We start from the raw sequence: 23037 nt of genomic DNA on the forward strand, positions 1-23037 counted from the left end.
TTTTGGGGGGAACTCCCTGTGCTTCCTGGACTTGCATGTCTATTTCCTTCACCAAATTAGGGAAGTTTTCTTTCATTATTTTTTCAAATAGATTTCTAATTTCTTGGTTTTCCTTTTCTCCTTCTGGCACCCCTGTGATGCAAATGTTGGAACTCTTAAAGTTCTCCCATAGGCTGCTTACATTTACCCTCATTTATTTGGATTTTTTCTTTTTCTTGCTTTTTTCTTCCTTATATTCCAAATAATTGATTTGATTCCCAGCTCCATTCACTCTACTGTTGTTTCCCTGTAAATTGTTCTTTATTTCAATTAGTATATCCGCTGTTTCTGACAGGATCTTTTTTATGTTGTTGGGGTCCTCACTAATTTCCTTGAGCATCCTTATAAACAGTGTTTTGAACTCTGCATCTGATAGATTGCTTATTCCCCTTTTGTTTAGTGCTCTTCCTGGAATTTTGGTCTGTTCTTTCATTGGGCCATGTTTCTTTGTCTCCTAATTTTGGCAGCCTCCTTGTGTTTGTTTCTGTGTATTAGGTAGATCTGCTATGATTCCCTGTGTTGCTAGCATGGCCTAATGTAGTAGGAGTCCTGTAGGGTCCAGTGGCATAGACTCTCCCATCAGCCAGGCTGGGCCTCAAGGTGCACCCTTCATTTGGGCTGAGTATATCCTCCTGTTGTAGTTGAGTCTTGAATGCTGTTGGCACATCAATAGGAGGGATTTACCCAGGTCAGTCAGTTGCAAGGACCAACTGTGACCCCTGATCACCAACCTCCACCCTCTGTGGAGGATTATCTGTGCAAGGGCTGGATAATGGTGCTCTGTAACTGTCCACTGGGTTCTCAGGCTCTGGGATTTCCCAGGTGGTACAGGCCAAGGTCAGCCTGGACCTGTGTCTTGCCCAGGGTCAGCCTGCCTAAGCTCTAAAGCAATCTTCAATGGCTGTTACTTGTGCTGGGCTTGGAGATTCCCAGGTGAAGCCAAGCTGTGAATCTATGCTGGTTGCTGCTACTGTCAGGCCTGGGGCCACTTAGCTGTTACTTGTTTGATAGGATTTAGGAAGTAGAGAGCATGATTCAATGCCAGCCATTCATATGGAAAAGTCAGGGTTAACAGGTTGAGTGGGTCTGTAATTTGAGTGGGACAGAGTCTCAGGGGATCTCCAGGGCAGGGCAAACAGTGTTAGCCAGGTTGGTGGATGTGGGGGTGACTTCTCTCATGAGTCGCCCTGGGTGCCACAAATGAGAATGAGTATGGCAGAGATATGATGTGATCTGCTTGGGGAGGAGAGCTGAGCTGTGGCCAGTTTCTCAGGGGAGACAAAGGCCAGCAGCGGCCAGCTTCTCGGAGGAGAAAAAGGCCCCGAGCGCCTTCCTCCTATAGTCTTTTATTGGGTTGTGATACACAGGAATACAGGGCAGCAAGGATCAAACAGTAAATAACATTTCAAAGATATCTGAGGGCTTAGTCTGAGTCAGTGTCTGTCAGGAAGAGAGTTGCAGAAACTTTGGGAGACATACTCATTTTCTCTCAGACCCTTATCATATGAATGAAAGCACTCTTAGCAGAGCAGATTTCACAGGTTTATCAGGAAGTCTTTGTGATGCTAGATTTTTCCCCAGGACTCTCTCTAGCAAGGCAAGGAGCTGCACCTCTCCCCAACAGGTATTCAGGCTTAAGGAGATTAGAGCCAGGAAGCACTACTCCCAGAGAACATGGGAACTCAGGCTTTGTCAAAGCGGGGGTGGGGGGCGGGGGGGGGGGCTCGGTGAGAGAGTCCATTGCTCTTAGTTGCAGTGCCCCACCCCCAAGTCCTTCCATGAAGTCCTCCCAAGTGATTGAGTCTGGCTTAGATTGCCCCCCACTGTGAGGGGTCTTACCCATCATTGACTTCCAACCAAGCTTTGGGGGCAGAGAGAGGAAACTGAGGCAGCATTTGCTACCAAGCTTTGTCTCCTGAGGCTCGCATTCCAGAAGTCATCCCTCACCCTTAGCCACAAGGGGTTGAGATACAATTGCTAAAACCAGGCAGAGCGGTCTAAAACAGGTGGAGTCTCAGGTACGGCACCCATCTGCTGGCTCTGTGGCTCTGTGGGTAGAGAGCTCAGAAAAATGAAAATGGCCTTCACCACTTTTCTGTCTGGGAGAAAGCTGTCCCCGCAGCTCTTGCCTTGATGCCAGACTCTTCAGTTCCTCCGCATATGCCACTAGTGCCTTTCAAGCTGCTACCCCAGTGGTGCTGGAGCCCAGAGGGAGTGCGTCTGTGTAAATTTGTGTGTGGGTTCTTTAAGGAGAACTGCTTGGGACTCCAGAAGTTTTTTCCACCAACAAAATCCCTGCTGGTTTTTGCAGCCAGAAGTTATGGGGACTTATCTTCCTGGCACTAGAAGCCTGGGCTGGGGGCATAGTGTGGGGCAGGGACTCCTCACTCCCGAGATATCCTTCCCAAATATTTATCTACCACATGTGGGTGTGGGTCCAACTCAGTCTCTACCTCTGCTCCTTCTACCAGTGTGGTTAGGTGTGGTTTCTTTAATTCTATAGTTGTCAGACTTCCATTGAACTCAATTTCTGATGGTTCTGAATGATAGTTGTTCTATATTTTAGTTGTAATTTTGATGAGGTTGTGTGAGGAGGCAAGCTGTGTTTACCTATGTTCCCATCTTGACTGGAAGTATGGACTGTTTTCTTAATGAATTTACAGGGTAAAGTCTTTTAGGGGATTTGCATTTTGAAAAAGTTAATTGAAGTCTAACTTCTCCAAGGAAGGGTCTGATTCTTGAACATTCCCAGGACTTGATGCAACTAGGACTTGATGCAGTCAGGAGATTGTGGAAACTGTTGGGCCCATCAGGTCTAGTCCTCCCTGTCCTTCAACTAATTGTCCCTGCCCAATGTTTGGGTCAATACATGCCACCACCTGTGACAAGGGATAGCCAGGGGTCCCTTGGCCGGAAGAAATGTGTATTGTTTTGGGAATGGATTATAACTACCTCCTCATTTCCTTCTTGCCCCATGACTGCTTCTTGACCTTTCCCTTCTGCCATACACAGATGTAAGTAGCTCTGGGCCACATGCAGGTTTGTGCAACCTGGACCCATGCTGCCTTTGTCTAGTACCCCTTATAATGAGCCTCAGACTAGAGGAGGTAAGATCTCTCATACCAACCCGCCGCTGTCCGTTCATATTACCTGTAATATGAGTAATAAGCGGCATGCCCACATCTGCTAGTCCATCAGATGGTTTTTTTTTTTTCCAGAGTATCATGAACATTTAAGCAGCTCCCTGGTTTGAGTGTCCTGTGCTACACCCATTAATGTGTCATCAACCCAAGAGGACTAGGCAGGGAGAATATCTGGTCATTATAATGTGTAGATAGGTGAAGAAGGCTTTGATGGTGGATTAAGGAATTTCACCAAGACCTTGGGTGTTAGATCTACATGATGTGGCTGTTTCTATAGCCCTGTAAAAAGTAATTGGGCTGGAATTTCAGGACCAGGTGGTTGGACAATAAGTTTTAGTAACTCCCCTCTTCCCCACTTTGAGGGGTCCTGAGACCTAGCAGGAACTCAACCGGACACCAACCCTCACACATCTCTGGTAAGGACTTGAGAACACTTGGTTTTTGTACTTAGCACAGTAAAGTCTTACTACTTAGATTTCATTTTCATCAAGCTTCCGACCCAGACTCTGAACAACAACCTCAGAGCCATCCTGATTCTGCCACTTACTGTGTGACCAAGGGTCTGCTACAGCACTGGATCATATCATTCACTTTGCAAGTGTTTATTAAGTATCTACTGCATGCCAAGCACCATTCTAGGTACCTTCCTATCTCTTCCAGTATTTAAAAAATGTCCTGCCCTGGCCAGGTGGCTCATTTGGTTGGAACATTGGCCCATACACCCAAGGTTGTGGGTTCAGTCTCGTCAGGGCACATACCTAGGTTGTGAGCTCCATCCCCAGTTGGGGCATGCGTGGGAGGCAACCAATCAATGTTTCTCTCTCACATCAATATCTCTCTCCCTCTTTCCTTTCCCCTGTCTCTAAAATCAATAAACAAGTCCTTGGGTGAGGATTAATAAACAAATAATAAAAATTTAAAATGTCCTATATACAGAGAAGAACTTATAACTTATATGTGCATTTTAAAGAATAATTTAAAGACAATATCCCTGTAACCACTACCTAAGGCAAGAAATGCACCCCAGAGCACACTTCATAACTACCTCTTCTTTTCTAGGGCCATTAAACTATCCTGACATTTGTGATAATTTCTTGTGTGTCTTTGTACTTTCTCATCTATTAGTATATAGATTTCTCATCTACGTATAGATTTCTAAACTACATACTATGATTTTTGCTGCGCTTAGACCTTATATAAATGGAATTGGACTGTATTTATTCACCCTTGTTTCTTTTATGCTACAATGCTTTCAAAGTTTATTCCTGTAATTGCACATGGTTATAACCATTCATTTTTGTTGTGTAGCATTCCACTGTTTGAAATACCACTAATTTATATATCCATTTAACTATTGGTGAACACTGTTTTCAACTCTTGGCTTCTAGGACCAATGCTCCTCAATGGTGACTGAAGGAATGGTGCTCCTCAACAGTGGCCGAGTCAGGAAGGATGAAGTGCTTGGGGAGCCTGCTGCCCAGGAAAGGCAGTGGAGGAGAATTTCCCTCGAGCCTCTGGGGTATTTAGATACTCAGCTTAGCCCTGCATGTCATTCCAGGCTGGAAGTAGGAAAAACCCACACAAGTACACGCTGGTTTTTTAATGCATCGTGTATTTAAAAAAATCAATGCATTCAGCACACCAACCCCTGTGAGTTCCAGCTGCTGCCTCAGCTCTTTTTTTCCAGGTCGGCCACCAAGTAGGGTTGGGTGTTCTTTAGGGCCTGAAGGAGCAGGTCTTTGCAGGTCAGGTCCCAGGCTGGAGCAAAGCTGTAGAGCTTCCTCATCTTCCCTGGATTGGTGGGCTCCGCCCGCACAGCCTGGTACTGCTCCTCTGCCAGGACCTTCCCGTACAGAGCATCCAGCACCCCGTCCACGTCTGTGACCCGTGCAATGAGGGCTGCCCGGTGCCGGTCCACAAAGTGCGGTCCTGGGGGCAGGAGGGAGGAGATCGGGTGAACTGGCTGGCACTCAGGGTGGCTGCTGGAGCCTGTCCCTGCTACCACTCCTTTTTCAGAGTTGCTCTGAGCGCACCCTAAGGGGGTGGGGCTCAAGGCGGCCAGCCCACCAGGACTCCAGGTAGAGTGGGAGGGGCATAACTTGGTCTCCCTTTCTCCTCAACCAGGCTGGGCCCAAGGAGTTGTGTGGCTATGTGGGTGGGAAGGGTTGGCTCAGGCTTGCTCTCTCCTGGTTCTCTTGGCTGCGGGAGCAGACAGACTATGCAGGGGTGTGGCGTGGTGGGACGGGGCTGGTGAGGTGCCCAGAACAACCGAGTTTGGGTGTGAAGGCCTCACCTGACGACGCGGCTGAGGTCGGGGTAGGGGCCTCGATATCGGCTGGCACGGCTGCAGAGTCTGTAAGGGAATAAGTGGTTCTCTTCCCTTTCTTTCCTCCAGGGTCCCGGTGGGGTCAGGGGCCCTTTGGTCAGGAAGCCAGTCAGGACCAAACGCGGGAAACTTCCCTTCCCATCAGGAGGAGTTTTCATTAGAGGGTAGGAGGAACAGAAAGTGAAAGAACCCGAGGGGCGAACGTTCGGGCTGGGGGTTGGGTGTTCGTGAGGGCATGTGGGGGGACGGAGGAGATTCTGGAGGGCGTGGCGGGGTGCGCTCACCTTTGCGCGTGATCTCCTGCAGCCGCTCCGCGGTCTCCCGCATGCCCATGGCCCGCAGCACTTGGGCAGTGAGCTCGGCGCTATAGGCTTCCAGGTAGCAGCTGACGAGCTTGTCGCTGAGGTCCATGGCGTCCATGGACTGCAGTGTCCCCCGCGGGATGCGCCCGTAGCCATCGCGCAGGGGCACTGAAAGCAGCTTCAGCTTGAACTTCTTAAACTCGTCGGCAGTCAGGTTCTCCAGTGCCTCCAGGATGGCGTCCCGTGTGCACCCCATGGTTCCGGGGTCCCCCGCTTCCGCGGCTGCTGCTCACCCCAGGTATCCGCCAACCAGGAAGTTCTGTTCTTGGGCGGGACCTGAGTCCCTTGGCTAATGGATTAGGGGGAGGCGCCAGGAATCCATCCTCCAGCTGGTTCAGAAGATGGGACCCGCAAGACCCATTGGAGAGAGGCTAATAGGTGGTGCCTGGGACTCCAGGCTTGCACTAGCTAGCACAGAGCAGGCACCCAGTTCAGGGGAGTGCCAAGGCTCAGAATCTTGGAATTTTAGAGCCCTGAAATCTCCACCATTCCCTGAACCTTAGCATCCTCCTGCACATGTCATGTGATCTTAGAATCAGAATCTTAACAGCCAGAACCTTGTAGCTCCCCCAATTCCACATACTGGGAAGAAATGAAGTGTAAAAGAAAACAGTAGCTGTGTGTGCTTTCTCTCTCACCCTCAGGCTCCTTACCTGTAAAGTGGGGATGACACTGGCTCATCCATGTAGTAAATATTCCAGCATAACATGGGCGACCTGGTGGTTCCTGAAACCTTGCCAAATGCTTCCTGGGAGAGCCAGGATTTGGTCCCAGGAGAATTTCTTGGGAAGTGATGATAAGACACATTTTCAATGGTTGAGAAAATTCTTGACTGGAGAGAAAGTCATGGATGAAGAGTCACTCTGGGCCCAGGCGGTTTGACCCAGAACAGCATGTGAGAGGTACACAGTGGGGGTGGGGGGATTGGAGCCCAAGCTGTGCCCAGAATCCTTAACTTGCTCTTAACATGGCTGGGAAGGCCCTTTGGGTCTGGCCCCGTGGATTGCATGCCATGTCTTCCACCACACCCTCCTCTCCCTCTGTCTCTGAGTTCCGAGCACACTGGCCTCTCAGTTCCCCAGGTGTGCCAGGCTCCTTTGCTTCTTTAAGCCTTTGCACATGCTGTTCCCTTAAGCTGGAAGTCTGTTCCCTCACTCTTTGCCTGACAAACTCTTGAGACTTTAGGTCTCAAGTTAAATGCTACTTCCTCGGGGAGACTAGGTTTAGAATCCCTCCCAGAGTAATTCCAAACACCTGTTACTTATTTGTAGCTACTCATAGCAATTGTGACTAAATTGTAACTAACTGTGTGTTTGTCTAGCACCAGCCTTCCCTGTCAGCTTGTAAATCATGCCTGTCCACATCATTGTTATATTCACAGCATCCAGAACAGTGCCCGGCCTATACTAAGTACTCAATAAATCGTTGTGAGTGGGCCTTGTGGCTCAAGGGAGGATACCAGTAACTGGAAGGTATGCTTTACATATTAGCTCTTCAAAGGGAGGCAGCTTTCAGGAGCTGAAGGATGGTGGACTTGAAGCTGTACAGTCCCTACTTTGTATCCCGGGTCTCCTTCCTAGGTGGGTACTGGGAATCCTTCATTTATCCTCATGTGGGGTGTAACAATCGCCATTCCTTGTAGTGATGTGATCCTGACATACTCTACATGTATTTATTTATTTATTGGGCCCCCATCCCCCACCAGGATGTGAGTTTCGTGAGTGCAGGGACACTGTCTCCTTCACTGCTGAAGCCCCAGCATGAAGAGACTGCGTGGTGCCCAGTAGATGCTCAGTGAAGATTTGCTGAATGAAGGAATGAACGAGGCTGTGTTACCTGCAGCACGTTGTAGTCAAGAGCTTCCAGAGAATAGCAGGGCCCTGCTCCATCCTTGTATGTGTTGCCCCACACAGGCTGGGTAGTACTATGTGCCAGCATCCTCGCCACGTGTGGCACTTGTGGTCCAACAGCCAGTGTTCCCTGGCCCATGGCTGTGTATTACTCTGCATCTTCACTGGTCTTCACCCTTCCAGAATCTCCAACTCCTTTTGTGCACAGTGGCCAGAAGGCTACATCTTCCCAGCCCACACATTGGTCCTGTCCCTCCCCTGCTCAGGAACCTGCTATGACTCTCAGTGCCCCAGAATCAAGCCAAGCTCCTTGGTTTGGCCTTCGGGCCTTTGCCAACCTCCTCAGCAGCACCTCGTCCAATGGTGGCCTCTGGACCTCTGCACATGTGGTACTTGCTCTCTGCTTGGCTTTGTTTTCTTCCTGGTCTGCTTTTTGGGTTTCCACCTGTGCTCCAGCATTCATTAAGAATCACTTTTTTCTGAGAAATAATAAACATTAGAGCCCCTCTTTAGGCTGTGATCCTTCATGTGCATTATTTCTAAGCCTTACAACAAAATCACTACGGAATAGGGAATATTAGCCCCATTTCACAAACAAGGAAACTGAGTGAAGCTCAGGTTAAAGGACTTGCCCAAGGCCATGTAGCTGAGGGGATCACATAGTTTGTCTGTCTAACTTCTGAGTCTGTCCTCTGTCCACTCTTCCCTGTTGACTTTTCTGTCCTGTCTGTGCAAAATGAGTTATTGCTTGTCCAGGTCCACAGGATGCCCCTACTGTGCCTCTGCTGCAGTGCTTATCCCACAATGTGTCCATCACCTCTACTTTCCCAACCAGACTGAGCTCCTTGAGGCCCCTTTCTGGTCCACAGCACCCAGCACAGGGCTTGGTACAGACTCAGTCTTGGTAAGCCTTTTTGCCATGGCAAAAGAATCCTAGAATCTAGAATCATAAAAACCTACTCTTTTTACATTTGGTAGAATCTTAGAAGTTTTGTGTGTTTGAGCCATGGAATTTAAAAACTGATCGCCCAGACTTTGTTCCAGAAGTAGTGTTTTGATGTAGTGTGTAGGTTAGCATGGTCCTTCGTTGGCCTCCACCATGGCATATTGTGGCCAGGGCCAACAAGTGCAGAAGGTGATGGTGCAGCCCATCAACCTTTTCTTCAGATACTTGCAGAATAGATCTTGGCTTCATGTGTGGCTTTACAAGCAAGTGAATACGTGGGTAGAGGGCCATATCAGTGGTTTTGATGAATACACGAACCTTGTAGTAGATGATGCGGAAGAGATTCATTTTAAAACAAAGTCAAGAAAACACCCAGGTCAGATCACCATAAAAGGTGATAATATTACTCTCCTCCAAAGTGTCTTTAATTAGAAATGACTAATGAAGTGTAAAATTGTTGAGAAGCAAAACAGTTTGTATTTTTAAGGTGTTCTTTGTTGCAGGTAGTTCTTGAATATTTATTCATATTGTTTTGATTACCCTTTTGTTATTACCAGATGGCAATAAATGCTATGTGATTGTTTTCATTTAAAAAAATGATTGCCCAATTCAATCCCTATACAGAGCAGAGATCCCATTGGCCACGTGGCCATCGACTGCATCAGGTGAACGCTTGTTTGGGTGGGGCGGCCTTGGCTTTCAGGAAAACCAATGTAACACATTTCAACTGGGCCTTTGGAGCTGCAGGAAATTGCACTTGGGAGCATGTGTGTCATGACTAGGAGGAGAAGGTGGGCTTCTCACACCTGGCTCCCTGGGGGTGAGGGAGCTGAGGACATGCCACAGTGGTGACATGTCACCACCCAGGATCCCTCCTTCTGGGCCGAGCTCACCCCAGGCATCAACCCCAGTCACATTCCTGCTGCACCCATTCGGACCGAGACGTGGAAGACATGGTTTTCACTTGACATTGCCTCAGAGCAAGTGGTACACTTCGGTGTGATGTGGCAGGGAGGCAAGGGGCAAGGCACCGGGGACATGCAGCCTTTCCCCTCCTGGGACTGGAAGCCTCACTCCTGCAGTGGTTTCAGGCTGGAACTCAGTGGGAACAACTTACACCTTTTGATAGGTGGCTGTGCTCTGTGTGAACATTGTAGACTCAGAATCAGAAGGACACGAGATTTCTGGAGACTCTATTTTGTTCTAAAAAGCTGTATGAAGGATCTACTACATGCCCAACCCCATGATAAGTGCTGGTGGAAGATGAATCATGGTAATAACGGCTTTCATTTTTTTGACTTTACCATGTTCCAGGCACTCTGCTGAGGACTTCACATTCATAATGTCACTTAATATTCTGAATGAGCCCCACTCATTCAGAGGTGTGAGTGTTTATCCCACTTTACAGAGGAGAAAACAGAGGCTTTCAGAAATTACTCTGAAAGCCTATCTTGGTAATAACTGAGAAAATACAGATTGAACCCATGTCCATCTGACTCCCAGGCCCAAATTCCAACCAACATCTTAAAAGTCCTGATGTTGGTTGCTGTATCTCTTCACACCATACCCTTCTCCTTTTTTGAAGAGTGAATAAAAACTTTATTCTCTGTAAAAAGAAAAATAGTCACAATGTCCTCAAATATCAACAAATTGCTTGGAGGGATTATCTATACGGAAATTTGTGCCTCCTCCAGATGGTCCACAAACACACTTAGGAGGGCGGAGATGGCAATAATATCATAATGATATTATGATATCATTATGATAACAACTTCCTACTTTTGATAACAACTGTAATGATAACAACTTCCTACTTTTTTCAGAATGTTCTAGAATGTATAAAGCACGTTCAGAAGATTGTGTGAGAGTGGGTAAGGCAAGACACAAGGGGTGTCAGACCATGCAGATTTGATTCCTAGACCCTCTACCTTCTAGCTGTGTGACTCGGGAGGTCGCAGCGCCTCTCTGGGGTCTACATCCTGTGTCACTGGTGTGCTCACCGCACTGAAAAGGGCACAAGGTTGCCCAGGGCCCCTCAGGGTGGTAGAAGTAGAGCCCATTCATTCCTGGAGACTGACGGGGTTGTTCCCCCCTGGGAAAGTGGGGGGTAGGAGCCTTGGGCACCTCTAATGTCTCCCTTGGCCCCCTTTTCTGGGGGAAGTCTGAGAGCTCAGAGCTTTGACCCCTGGCAGAAAAGAACTTCCAGTCTTACTTCAGGCCCACCCTTAGCCCCTGGACCAGAGCCAGAGCAGTTAGTGCTAAGACACTTCCTGGGTGGGACTCTCCACCCAACGAAAGTAACCCTTTGATTGCTGGAGCCAGAAGGACCAGAGACTTCCAGGACATTCAGCAAGTTACTTAATCAATTTGTGTCTCATGGCCTCCCTGTAAGATAGGTGATGAGCTTGTTACGGGTTACAAATGAAGTTATGAGATTCTAAATGGGTTAAGAATTGTGAAGTGCTTGGAACAGACCTGACACATAGTAGGTGCCTTTGTCATTATTAAAGTTTCTGAGCCTCGGTTTCCCAGTCTGTGAAGTGGGGATGATACTGTTGGCCTTACAGGGTTGTAGGGAAGATTCACTGGACCCGTTTGTAATAACTGTAATAACATCAATAGCCAGCATTTAGTGAACACCTTCTATGGGCCTGACATTGTTCTAAGAGCTTTACACAAATTAGCTTATTGAATCTTCGTAACAATCAAATACTGTGATACTGATCCTTAAACAATCCTCATTTTACAGATGAGGAAATCATGTTACATAACTTGTCTAAAATCATACAACGGGGAAGGAGCAGAGTCAAGATTTAAGCTAGTAGGGTCAGTCACCGCTTCCTAACCCCTTCGGTGTCAGCACACCATCCCCGTGTTTGTTTGTATTGTCTGGGATAGTCCTCATGACACCCCCATGGGGGTGGCATCATTACCCTCCCTAACCCTGTATCATAGCTGAAGCTGCTGAGACCCAGAGAGGAAGAGGATTTTCCTGAGTGCATGATATCGGCATTCAGGACCTGCTTCTGCAGTGGTCCTGAGTGGGAATTCTGGCTTCCTCTGCATTTATTTAGTACAAGGAGTGCTCACCTCCTGCTGCACTTATCACTCCAGCTCTTGGGAAGCTCTCCCTAAGGGAGAGCTTTAACCCCTGGCAGGAAACTAAAATCTGCCCCCTCTGAGCCCTGGGGACTCCAGGGTCCTCACAGAGCCCTGTCTTAGGGTCAGCAGCACTTGTTCTCACCTCCTCCTCCCCTAGACCTGATTTTTGGCCCCTTCTTGTCCTCTAACCTCTTGTAGACAATCAATGTCCCTTCCATGGGTTAGAGTCAGAGGAGTCAGACCTGGCCCACCAACAGAGAGGTGATGAGTGGACTGTCACCTTCCTGTCCTGGGTTCCCACTCACTCCTATTGACCACACCTCCAGCCCCAGCCTGGCAGTGATGGAAACTCCAGGTAAGATCTACGTTTGGGATGCTGACTTTTCTGAGACAAGGTGAAGTGGCTTGTGGTTTCAGAGACCAGCTCCAGATACACTCTTGTCCCCACGCCCCTCCTGTTTGCCAAACCCAGGCCAAGTCTGAGCCATCAAAAATGGCAGAGAGAAAAAATCAGAGACTTAGATCCAGAGTGGAGAAATCAAAGTTCCCTGGATTTCTCAGGTTCCAGTGCAAGCCTTAGCTTCCCGAGACTGCTCACTTATCACGAAAATGAAATCTGGAGTCATTTGTATGGTTAATTGCTCTGATGGAAAAATAATAATGCAACTCCTCTTATCTCTTCATGAGAGGCCCAAATGATTATAGCCTGAACAAGGTTGCTAGGTCAAGGCTCCAGGGTTCCAGGAAGCCTGGAGTAGCTTTCGAAGCAGGCCAGCATGCCACACAAAAAAGCTGTAAGCATTCAAGAAATGAGCTCCGCAGCTTGGAGACAAGTCCAGAATTTGGAGACTTCTCATAAGGATGAAGACGTGTGAGGAGCTATCTGACTCCTGGGGAGATATGTGTACCTGCCAAAGAGCTGGAGTAAGAAGACCCTTAGGCAGAGGAGGGTAACAGCAGCTTCCTTCCCCTTTGTAAGCAGGAAAAAGAATTCTTGCTGCTCAGCTGTAGGGTGTCTGGCTACTCTCATGGGATGATGGACCTGGCTGTCATCGCAACATCCAAGAGCACTGGGAGTGGGAGGGGCAAATGTTTACTGTTCACAGAGGTATTTAACGAGAAGTCTGTCTCTGATCCAGAACACCTTTGTGCACATCTGGGACGAAATTCACAAACACAAATATTAAACACCCAAGAGAGAGGCAAAGAGAGAGTCCAAAGGGGAAATTAAGAGACTGAAACAGAAAGGAATCTCTGGGAGAGACAGATCGGTTGAGGGAGAAAGTACTTTCTTACTGAGAGGAAGTGTGACTGGGAGGCCAAAGAGAAGGCCAATGAGTTGTGTGTTTATTCCTTTGTTGGGTATTTATTGAGCACCTGCTGTGTGCCATACACTTTAGGTTGGAAAGAAGCAGTGGACAGATTTATATTCTGGTAAGAGAAGAAGGACAAAAAACCAATGAGTAAAATATATTGTGTGTCAGGTGGTGATAAGTGTTATGAAGAAAAGTAAAACAGGGAAGGGAGCTGTGAGATTTAAAACCAGGGTGCTGGTTTTAGGGCGCTGATCGATGTGGCTCAGTTGGTTGAGCATCTTCCAGCAAGGTGAAAGGTCGGGGTTCGACCCCTGGTCTGGGCACGTGCCTGGGTTGCAGGGTTTTGTCCTTGGTTGTGCCACACTCAAGAAGCAACTGATCTGTGTTTCTCTCTCCCATAGATATATCTCTCCCTGTCTTTCTTCCTCCCTTCCCCTCTCTAAAAATAAATAAATAAAATCTTATTAAATAAATAAATAAAATCAAGGAGTTAGGAAAAGCCTTACTGAAAAAGTGACAGTGGATACAAATCTGAGTGAGGACGAGGAGGGAACCATGCAATGCTTGGGTTTGAAAGAGTTTTCCAGGCAGAGGGGACAGCAAATACAAAGGCCAAGGCTGGAGTGAGTGGGGGTGGGGTGAGTGATGCAAAGGGTCATATTGGGTAGAGCCGTGTAGGCCACTGTGAGGACTTTGGTTTTCATTCTGAGTGAAAGTTAAACTGAGATGTCAAAGATAAGCACACAGGAAGGCCCGAGGTTCCCAGGGCAGAATCAATCCCTGGGCTGCAGGTTCTGGGTTCAGTTCATTCGTTTTTTTAAACTATCCCTCTTTGACTTATTTTCCAAACATTAAGGGAGGCCCGCTTTGCCCCTGGGATTGTGCTGAGCACTGGAGAGACAGAAAAAAAGACTCTTTCCTCAACTGTGGAGGAAGAAAACCTTTCAGGGTCGGGTGAGGTCCTGTCTTTCTTTGTGGGGAGATAACACTGTCAGTGTGACCTTGGAGAGCCATAGACTTAGGAAATAAGTGGGTGACATGCTGGGGAGGGGCCGTATTTGGGCAAGGAGGAAGCTGGAGATTGTGGAAGAGGGGGTTGGGGAGAAAGGGCAGAACCTTACCAGTCATGTTTCTCTCCTCTATGGTATGAGGGGCCCTGTCTCCTGTTGGCTCTGAGTCCTGGCTTCAGACTGGGCAGGGAGGGACAGTGGGATAGGCCAGAACAGGTGGCCTTGACATGTGTTGCTTGTTCCCTGACCACTCAGTCTTCACTTTTAGAACAGTTTCCAGAAGTGATGGGAGGCAGAGGCAGGGCAGCTAAATATAGTCCTGGGGCCAGGGCTAAGCCTGGGAGGATCTGCCTGCTATCCACTGCCGCCCATCACCCGTGGTGTTCACTGCTGGCTGCCCCGGAGAGTCCCCTGTCCTTGTCCTGAGCTTGTTGCTTGCCTCTCACCTACCTTCAGACAATCACCTACCTTCAGACACAACTCTGACGCGGCTGCAAGTAGTTGGGCCTGACTCTGACTGAGCCTCCCGGGAGTCTCTTTTGCCCAAGGTCTCCAGCCAGACCTGTGAGTCCTGCGGATCCCGCGGGCCTGGAGTTATGGGGGAGGGGAGGACCGGGGATCCTGGGGCGGTGAGTGAGAGGAGGTTAGGGTTGGGGGCTTCGGAGAATTTGGGGCTAAGACAGGGGTGGGCAGTGTGTGAGCCTGTGTTTGCAACCCGGGCTTGTGTTTAGGTACTGGGATTGAGACAACGTCCACGACCGGGAGGCGGCGGGGTTATTTCTGGGGCTGGGACTGAGCGGGTCGCGCACGCTGAGCCTGTCTGACCAACCTCTCCTGTACCCAGGCCCGCCATGTCGGCTGCGCCCAGCCTCCTGCACCAGGAGCTGTCCTGCCCGCTGTGTTTGCAGCTTTTCGACGCGCCCGTGACCGCGGAGTGCGGCCACAGCTTCTGCCGTGCCTGCCTCAGCCGGGCGGCAGGGGAGCCGGCAGCGGACGGCACGGCGCCCTGCCCGTGCTGCCAGGCACCCACACGGCCGCAGGCGCTCAGCACCAACCTGCAGCTGGCGCGCCTGGTGGAGGGGCTGGCACAGGTGCCGCAGGGCCACTGCGAGGAGCACCTAGACCCGCTCAGCATCTACTGCGAGCAGGACCGCGCGCTTGTGTGCGGCGTGTGTGCCTCGCTGGGTTCGCACCGTGGCCATCGCCTGCTGCCGGCAGCTGAAGCTCACGCGCGCCTCAAGGTTTGGGACCCTGGCGGCCTCCGGTCGGGGTCGGGTCGTGTGGGACTGCAGGACGGGGCAGGGTCCTTCAGGAGGTTACTGCATTGACTGGACTCTGAGCTTCGGGGCACGACGCGCCTGGCGTTCCGGGGGACACTGGAGGGCCGAGGGGGCGAGGGAATGGGAGGTTGAGGAGCTGAAGGCGGGACCTGGCGGAGAGGGGAGCCGTTTAGAGGCCCTCGGGGCCGGGCCCTGGTGGGACTGGTGCGGCCCAGACCTAGATTTTCCAGGCACGCCGCTTGGTGCGCAGGTTCTGGCTGGCACCGAGACTCAAGGCAAGTCTGTTTTTCTAGTTGGAGCTGTTAGTCCTGAATGCTTCTAGAGCTTACACATAGCTGTGCGCACCCCGAAGTTTGCCATCCCCACCGGTGCCCAGAAAAGTCACGTAGACATTGGCAAAGGGAGACACAGGGGCCCAACGGCTCTCCCATGCCCTACGTGTGGTGAATCATGAGAAGGTATGTGTCTACACAGGCGCAGGAAGGTCTGTCATGAAACATTTATTGGGCTGCGTTAGAATTAACGACAGGGGCAGAGGCAGGAGCAGGCGGGGGCAGAGGCGGAGCAGGCGGGGGCTGGAGGCATGGAGCGGTCCTTGGTCTGCACCGTGGAGAGGCTACAATCTTCTCACGTCTGGTGGTCGAGGTGGGCTTCTGCGAGCTATTTTCGCCCACAAACATTATCAGCACTGCCTTGTACTTCTCCTTGGCCCCGAGACTCCTGGAGGGGTAGACCCCCGGTCCTCAGGCTCCTGTTGCAGGCCTTCAGATTCCTCTAGGGGACCGGCCTCACCTTCCCTCCTGCTCCCGCGATACACAGTCCAGCCCAGGGGAGTTTGCGGTCTCCTAGTCCAGTGCAGGAGTCTCTTCCCCCCAGGAGCCCTCCCAACCCAGGCTCACCTCTCCTGAAAACCGCACAACTCCCAACCATGTCTGCGTTTATCTGCCAAGAGAGAACAGAGACTGTGAAATGGGACGAGGTGCCAGGAGTGCAAGGAGCCTCCAGGGGGCAGGTGGGGCGGGATACAATTTGCCAGGGTCCAAATCAGCTCAGCCTTAAGCCACAGAGAGGGGCTGGCCAGAGGTCGGGGGCGGGGGGGGGGGGCGGGCCAGAAAGCTGGGGCGGGACAGGACGCCAGGGTCTTTGGTGAGGAAAAAAGGCTGAGACAAGACTCGACCAAGTGCCAAGACTCGAGAGTAATTGAATGGGACCTGCCAGACGCTGGGAACTCACGCGACCCCCTGAAGCCTTGCTGCCTCCTCCTGCAAGCCCATTTCGAGCAGCACAACCGTGGTGAGCTCGGAGGCGTAGTCCTCGCGGTAGAAGGTGACCAGCTTGTCGGTGAGGTCCATCGCGTCGAGCTGCCCGAGCGCCCCACGTGGGATGTTCCGAAAACCTTCGGGGAGCGACGCCGCCCCCAGCTTTAGCTTGAACTTCTTGAATTCCTCCGGGGTCAAGTTCTCCAGCACGTCCAGGATGGTGTCGCGCTTCTTCCCCATGGCTCGGCTCTACCTCCTCTGAACCTTTGGCTGAAGCGCGCGCAGACCCACCCGGCCACCCTGTCACCTTGTCACGTAGTGGGCGGGGCTGTGGGCGAACCGGAGGACTTCCTGGGGAGGAGACTGTCCTGGCGGCTGGCACAGGAAGCCCCGCGGGTCCGTCCTTTGGCTCCCACCTGGCGGGCATTCAACAACAAACAGCGCCTCGTGGAAGTTCTCAGTTTCCCTTAAGGGAAGTGGGAGGAGGCCGCCAACTTGGCGCAACCACTAGTGAGGTGCAGGGTGCAGACGACCGGTCCCATTCTGCTGAACAGGAGACTGAGGTTGAAAGCCATAGAACTGCCTAATTCCAGGGCCACGCACCTCCCAGCAGAGTGCCTTTGGCAGGAGGTATTAGGACCTCCCCAACAACCTGCATTTCAGGAGCCCCAGACTGGTAGCCTATGGGGTGCGGGGAGGCTGATTGGGGTGTTTTGCTAATGTCCTGCTTTTAAGTATGGGGTGAAGCCCAGGAATAGGAAGGAGTAGGTTGCATTTCTTCTGCACATATCCTACATTCACCCCCTGAAGCTTGCCGGTGCCAACTTTGTACCCCTCTGGTGGAGGAGACCCAATCACATTTCTGTTTGTCACCCTCACAAAGAACTGTGCTGGGGGTGACTGTCCAGAGCATGGGTTCAGGCTAAAGAGGACTCAACATGAACAGGCGAGTGGGGGGGGAGGGTAAGGCTTCCTAGTTGTCAAGGACCAGTACTGGCAAGGGCCTGAAGACCTGCCAGTGGGTTTGGGAAATGGCAAGTTGCCAGCTTGGCTGGAGGAGGAGGTTGGCATTGAGGTTGAGTCCTACAGGGCGGGGTCAGGTGGGGGAGGGCAGCAATGTCACTTCTTTATGTCTCACCCCCAGACCCAGCTCCCACAGCAGAAGCTGCAGCTGCAGGAGGCATGTACACGCAAGGAGAAGAGCGTGGCTGTGCTGGAGCATCAGCTGATGGAGGTGGAGGTGAGGGACTTAGCGCGGCAGAGCCCAGGGTCAGAGGGTCCATGCCGGGAGTCCCTAGCCGAGTGCTTTTGCCTGTCTGTCCCCACAGGAGACAGTGCGTCAGTTCCAGGGGGCTGTGGGGGAGCAGCTGGGCAAGATGAGGGAGTTCCTGGCTGCACTGGAGGGCTCCTTGGACAGTGAAGCTGAGCGTGTGCGGAATGAGGCTGGGGTTGCCTTGCGGCGGGAGCTGGGGAGCCTGAACTCTTACCTGGAGCAGTTGCGGCAGATGGAGAAGGTGCTGGATGAGGTGGTGGACAAGCCTCAGACTGAGTTCCTCATGGTGAGCATTGGACGATCTTCCCTCTCTGCCCCTCAGCCAGGGTTCAGGCCCCAGAGACCTCATCCCATGGTCAGACAGGGACCCTGAGATCCAGAGAGGGCAGGGACAAGCCAGGGTCACACATGGAGGAGGGGTGGGCCCCAGGACTGCCCTTATGGTTGTTGAGGTTAGGCACTGCACAAGGGCACTATATCTAAGTGGGCACCATTCAATGTATCACAGACATTGTAGGTTTGTGTATTTCTTAGGGCAATCGTCTACCGTGTGGAATTAGTTTCTTGAGGGAGAGGTACCTTTTTCTCATTCACACAGAGATAAAGGGCTAGAGTTGGCCTTGCATTCTGGGTTTCTTGGCTTTTCTGATTCTTCCTGACCCCATACTCAGCGTTCTTGGCTCACCCCATCCTGAGAAGTCTCCAGTGTCCTTCCTGCCTGCCTAACCTCCATTTTCCTTTTCTCTCTCTCCAGAAATGCTGCCTGGTGACCAGCAGGTGAGATCATCCTGTCCTTTCCCTTTTCCCAACTTGCTCTGGCCTTCAGGGACCCTGGCCGGCTCAGCCCCTGCTCACAGTATGCCTGCCTGCTCCCATTCAGTCCACTGCAGTTTCCCTGCACTTGGTGTTGAACAAAGAAACAAACCTGATCTGCTCCTTCTCCTCAGGAAGCTCCCAGACAGATGTGGGCAGGGACACAGGCATCACGGTGTGCTCAGTGCTGTCTGGAGGGAGGTGGGTGGCCAGGGCTGGCTTTCCAGGGGAGTGCACATTTGAGTTGGATGCTGAGGGAGGAACTGGAGTTAGCTAGGTAAAGAGTTGGGGGAAGAGCACTGCAGGCAGAGGGAACATCAAGTGCAAAGATCGGTAAGAGGGAGGAGAGAAGATGAAGCTGGTGTGGCAGGTGGTGACAAACTGTGAAGAGTGGGAGGAGGTTGGACCTTTTCCCCAAAAAAGACTTTAAAAATGTTATGTACTTTTAGAGAGGGAGGAAAGGTGGGTGAAATAGAGGGAGAGAAACATTGATTGGCTGCCTTTCACATGTATCCGACTAGGGATTGAACTCAAAACCCAGGTATGTACCGTATTGGGAATTGAGCCAGTGACCTTGAGGTTTGCGGGACAATGCTCCATCCAACTGAGCCACACTGGTCAGGACCCAGCAAAACACTTAAAAAAAATATTGTGGTGTGATACACGTAACAAACAACTGACCGTTTAAAACATTTTTTTTTTAGTGCGCATTTTAGGTCAGTGTCATTAACTATATTCATGTTGTTGCGCACCCATTACCACCATCCATCTCTAGAACTTTCATCTTTCCAAACTAAAAATTTAGCAGAGGACTTTTAAGCCAGGTGTGATTTGGAGAGATCCTGGAATGCCATCACCGTCCTGTCCTCCTCTCTTCCCGGGTACGGCTTCTTGCCCTCTCCCCAACCCATGCCTCCTTGGGAAGTCCCTTTGCAGACACCTCCCCACACCTCCCCACCTCCAGGCTGCAGAAGATCCTGGCAGAGTCACCACCACCTGCCCGTCTGGACATCCAGCTGCCTGTCATCTCAGATGACTTCAAATTCCAGGTGTGGAGAAAGATGTTCCGTGCTCTGATGCCAGGTACTGGGAGAGGCTACTCTGGGTTTATGTTTGTAACTATGGTTGATTGAAGCCTGCAGCCACACTCAGAGGCCTCCCAATTTCAGCTAGGAAGGTCATCAAAGAAGGTGCCCATTGTCCCTTTTACCTCTAGGGTTTCCCTTGTACCATCCTACCCATGCTAAGAGAAGGACCTTGGAGGGTGTGGGATACATAGGTGGATGACTGACGTGGAGAGGACACCGTCTGCAGGAAGGGTGCCGCTACTGCTGGCGGCAGGGGGGCTTTGATCCTTGGCCAGTCTCTGTCCCTTCTGGACAGGAGATGACAATCTCTGTTAACTGGGGCCTGAGGGTCTGCTGAGCTGGGAACCTGGGGACAGGCCTGGGCTGGACACTGACTCCGGTGGCCTGTGGCTGGGGCAGCCCAAGGGCTCAGACTTCTCTCCCCGAGAGGTGGTGTGCACTAGGGTGCTACAGTTTGCAGAGCTCTACGTGGCTCTGCAGCCCTCACTGCCCTGCAGGAGGTGGGAATAGAGAGAGTGATCTCTGTTTTGTTCTTTTCTTTGTTTCTTTGTTTGTTTGTTTTTTTTTTTTAGAGAGAGGGGAAGGGAAGGAGAAAGAGAGGGAGAAAAACATCAATGTGTGGTTGCCTCTCACATAGACCCCAGTGGGGACCTGGCCTGCAACTCAGGCCTGTGCCCTGGCTGGGAATCAGACAGCAACCCTTTGGTTCACAGCCCACGCTCAATCCACTGAGCTACACTGGCCAGGGTGCAATCTGTTTTATCCAAGAGGAGACCAAGGCCCAGAGACTGGGTCAAGGCTAAATGAAGTCACAGCCTGTGAGGTGGGGGGCTGGCCTGGCACCAGGCTTCCTGACTGTCTCCTACTTTGTGATCTGGGCTTCAGATGCTGAGCTATATACCTTGTATCAAGGTATATGTAATCCACCTTCAACCTTGGAAGGAGGCAGTTATGGCTTCAGTTTACAGCTCAGAGAGGTGCAGTCTTTGGTTGAAGCCAGAGGGGCTGGGAGGATTTGATGAGACAAGGCTGGTTCATAAGTAGATTATGGGAAGAGCTCTGGAGAGGTTAACACAGAGGAGCTTGACCGATTTCCCTCTGGCAGTGGTGAAGGAACTGACCTTTGACCCGAGCACGGCTCACCCAAGCCTGGTGCTGTCACCCTCTGGCCATCGTGTGGAGTGTTCTGAGCAGAAGGCCCCGCCAGCCGGGGAGGACCCGCGCCAGTTCGACAAGGCCGTGGCGGTGGTGGCTCACCAGCTGCTTTCTGAGGGCGAGCACTACTGGGAGGTAGAGGTGGGCGACAAACCACGCTGGGCACTGGGCGTGATCGCTGCCCAGGCCAACCGCCGTGGCCGGCTGCACGCTGTGCCCTCACAGGGCTTCTGGCTGCTGGGGCTGCGTGAAGGCAAGATATTGGAGGCGCACGTGGAAGCCAAGGATCCGCGTGCACTGCGTACCCCAGAGAGGCGGCCAGTGTGCATCGGGGTCTATTTAAGCTTCAGCGATGGCGTCCTCTCCTTCTACGATGCCAGTGACAGGGATGCTCTGGAGCTGCTTTTTTCTTTCCATGAGCGCCTCCCTGGGCCCGTGTACCCCTTCTTCGACGTGTGCTGGCACGACAAGGGCAAGAATGCTCAGCCCCTGCTGCTCGTGGGGCCCAAGGGTGAGGAGGCCTGAGCTTCCTGCCTCTGCTGGGTTGAAGAGTGGGGCAGGGTTGGGGTGGGGGGATTAGAGAGCTGGGGACTCCAAGAGTTTTGAGAAGTTGGGGGTCAGCATGAATAGGGGGCTGCCAGTGAGGGGATGGGGTGGTGGTGGGGAAGGGGGGTCTAGAGTTGGGTCAATGAGGAAATCCCAGTTTGGGAACCAGGAGGCCCAAGTGTTCCAGGAAGAAACTGAGGTTGAGGGAAGGAGGGAAAAGGGTCAGGAGCCTGGGGAGGATGAGAGGAGGAGCTGGAAAGCTCTGTAGAGTGAAGACCTCCTGCGGCCTCACGCCCCCCTCCCTGAGGACCTGCAGCCGTGGGGCAGGCTCACTAAATGAAAGGCATTTCACTCAGTGGTTCTCCAGCTGGAGCGTGAATCAAAACTACCTTTCAAAGCACGGAGCAGTGGCTTGTTAAAGTATAGACGGCTGAGTTTCTGATTCAGTAAGTCTGGGGCAGGCCCCACATTTGCCTTTCTACCAGTTCTCAGGTGATGCTGGTGCTGCAGGTTGCCCCTGGAGAACCGCCGACTGAGGCACCCAGCTGTTCAGTCAGCTGTCCAATATACAGAGTCAGTTATCAGAGAGCTGTCAGCTCTCAGGTGTAGAAAACCCAAAATACACTCCTGCATTCAACAGTCATCTAAAAACTGCCAGAGCCCATGGTAGGTGACCCCCAGCATATTTCCCTTTCCCTTTGGAATATGTTTACGAGTATCGGACATGGAAGAGATCCCTCAAGCTGCCAACCAAGAGAAGAGACGGATGCGAAGCCCACACAGGGCCCTGATGGCGAATAGAAGCCTCCCCACCCCATCTCCCTGAGTTGGCCCCGAAGCTTACTTGCTGGTTCACACCTTCCTTGGTGTTAGTTCGAAGCCACAGTTTCTGGCCTTTGGAGTAACCACTGAAGCCGGGGGGCCTTAGAGACTTCAGCGGCTGAGCCTGGGGGCTGCTGTTCTTCCTCTCTGAAGGGAAGATGATGTCCTGGGGCCATTTGCTCTCCCAGGCTGGGTTGGTACATGACAGGCAACTGGTGTCGAAGTGGGAATTTTCTTGGGCAATGGGACGAAGAGGGCAAGAGGAAGGTTGTGGGCAGGGTAAGAAAGGCCTCAACATCTGGCTTGTGGGGAACTCTTGGCTGTGTCCCTCAGAGGAAGGCCGGTTGGGCCCTGGCTGTGGGATGCAGAAGATGGGATTAATGTGAGGAGCTCTTTCATGCTGGAAAATAAAACAATAAAGTAAAAGGGTATTTGGCTGCAAAATCCATCAGCATTAATAAAAACTATTGTATTCTGACTCCTTCCTCATTAAATCTGTGTGAAGAGACAATTGACCTATTGCTGGGCAATAGCCTTACTGACCTCCTTCAGTCTTGACCCATCAAATCTTTCTGAAAACACAGATGTGGTCATGGGATTCAGTGGCTCAAAACGTTCAACAACTGTTGCTTACAGGAGAAAGCCCCATCTTTGGCTTGGTATTCTAGGCGTCCTGCTGTTCTCCAGCCTTATCTCGTGCCACTCCC

At 51.4% G+C, this 23037-nt stretch overlaps 4 protein-coding genes across 8 annotated transcripts; 2 read left to right on the forward strand and 2 right to left on the reverse strand.

The window, feature by feature from the left end:
* Positions 1-4784: 4784 nt before the first annotated feature.
* Positions 4785-6088, reverse strand: PYCARD (PYD and CARD domain containing). 2 transcript variants are annotated; one of them, XM_037067239.1, is made up of 3 exons: positions 5793-6088; positions 5476-5535; positions 4785-5111 (listed from the first exon to the last, which is right to left on the reverse strand). In XM_037067239.1, exons 1-3 carry the CDS (start codon positions 6064-6066, stop codon positions 4852-4854), a joined length of 594 nt encoding a protein of 197 aa, XP_036923134.1. In that variant the 5' UTR covers positions 6067-6088; the 3' UTR covers positions 4785-4851. The 2 variants fall into 2 exon arrangements, with proteins under 2 accessions (XP_036923134.1, XP_036923135.1); XM_037067240.1 differs by lacking the exon at positions 5476-5535.
* Positions 6026-22810, forward strand: TRIM72 (tripartite motif containing 72). Of its 3 annotated transcripts, none has more exons than XM_037067235.1 (7): positions 6026-6108; positions 14939-15335; positions 17778-17873; positions 17962-18192; positions 18661-18683; positions 19684-19802; positions 20913-22810. In XM_037067235.1, exons 1-7 carry the CDS (start codon positions 6044-6046, stop codon positions 21485-21487), a joined length of 1506 nt encoding a protein of 501 aa, XP_036923130.1. In that variant the 5' UTR covers positions 6026-6043; the 3' UTR covers positions 21488-22810. The 3 variants fall into 3 exon arrangements, with proteins under 3 accessions (XP_036923130.1, XP_036923131.1, XP_036923132.1); XM_037067236.1 differs by lacking the exon at positions 6026-6108 and adding an exon at positions 14387-14658; XM_037067237.1 differs by lacking the exon at positions 6026-6108 and adding an exon at positions 14387-14587.
* Positions 8652-9387, forward strand: LOC119001743 (small nuclear ribonucleoprotein E-like). The gene has a single exon (XM_037067241.1). The coding sequence runs from the start codon at positions 8820-8822 to the stop codon at positions 9096-9098; it is 279 nt and encodes a 92-aa protein (XP_036923136.1). The 5' UTR covers positions 8652-8819; the 3' UTR covers positions 9099-9387.
* On the reverse strand, positions 15855-16941 carry PYDC1 (pyrin domain containing 1). 2 transcript variants are annotated; one of them, XM_037067243.1, is made up of 3 exons: positions 16608-16941; positions 16274-16316; positions 15855-16125 (listed from the first exon to the last, which is right to left on the reverse strand). In XM_037067243.1, the coding sequence occupies exons 1-2, from the start codon at positions 16871-16873 to the stop codon at positions 16313-16315; spliced, it is 270 nt and encodes an 89-aa protein (XP_036923138.1). In that variant the 5' UTR covers positions 16874-16941; the 3' UTR covers positions 15855-16125; positions 16274-16312. The 2 variants fall into 2 exon arrangements, with proteins under 2 accessions (XP_036923138.1, XP_036923137.1); XM_037067242.1 differs by having other exon boundaries at positions 15859-16094; positions 16608-16940.
* Positions 22811-23037: the final 227 nt, after the last annotated feature.

Source organism: Sturnira hondurensis, unplaced genomic scaffold (genome assembly GCF_014824575.4).
Source record: "Sturnira hondurensis isolate 20B ecotype Veracruz unplaced genomic scaffold, ASM1482457v3 Scaffold0017094, whole genome shotgun sequence".
Lineage (NCBI taxonomy): Eukaryota > Metazoa > Chordata > Mammalia > Chiroptera > Phyllostomidae > Sturnira > Sturnira hondurensis.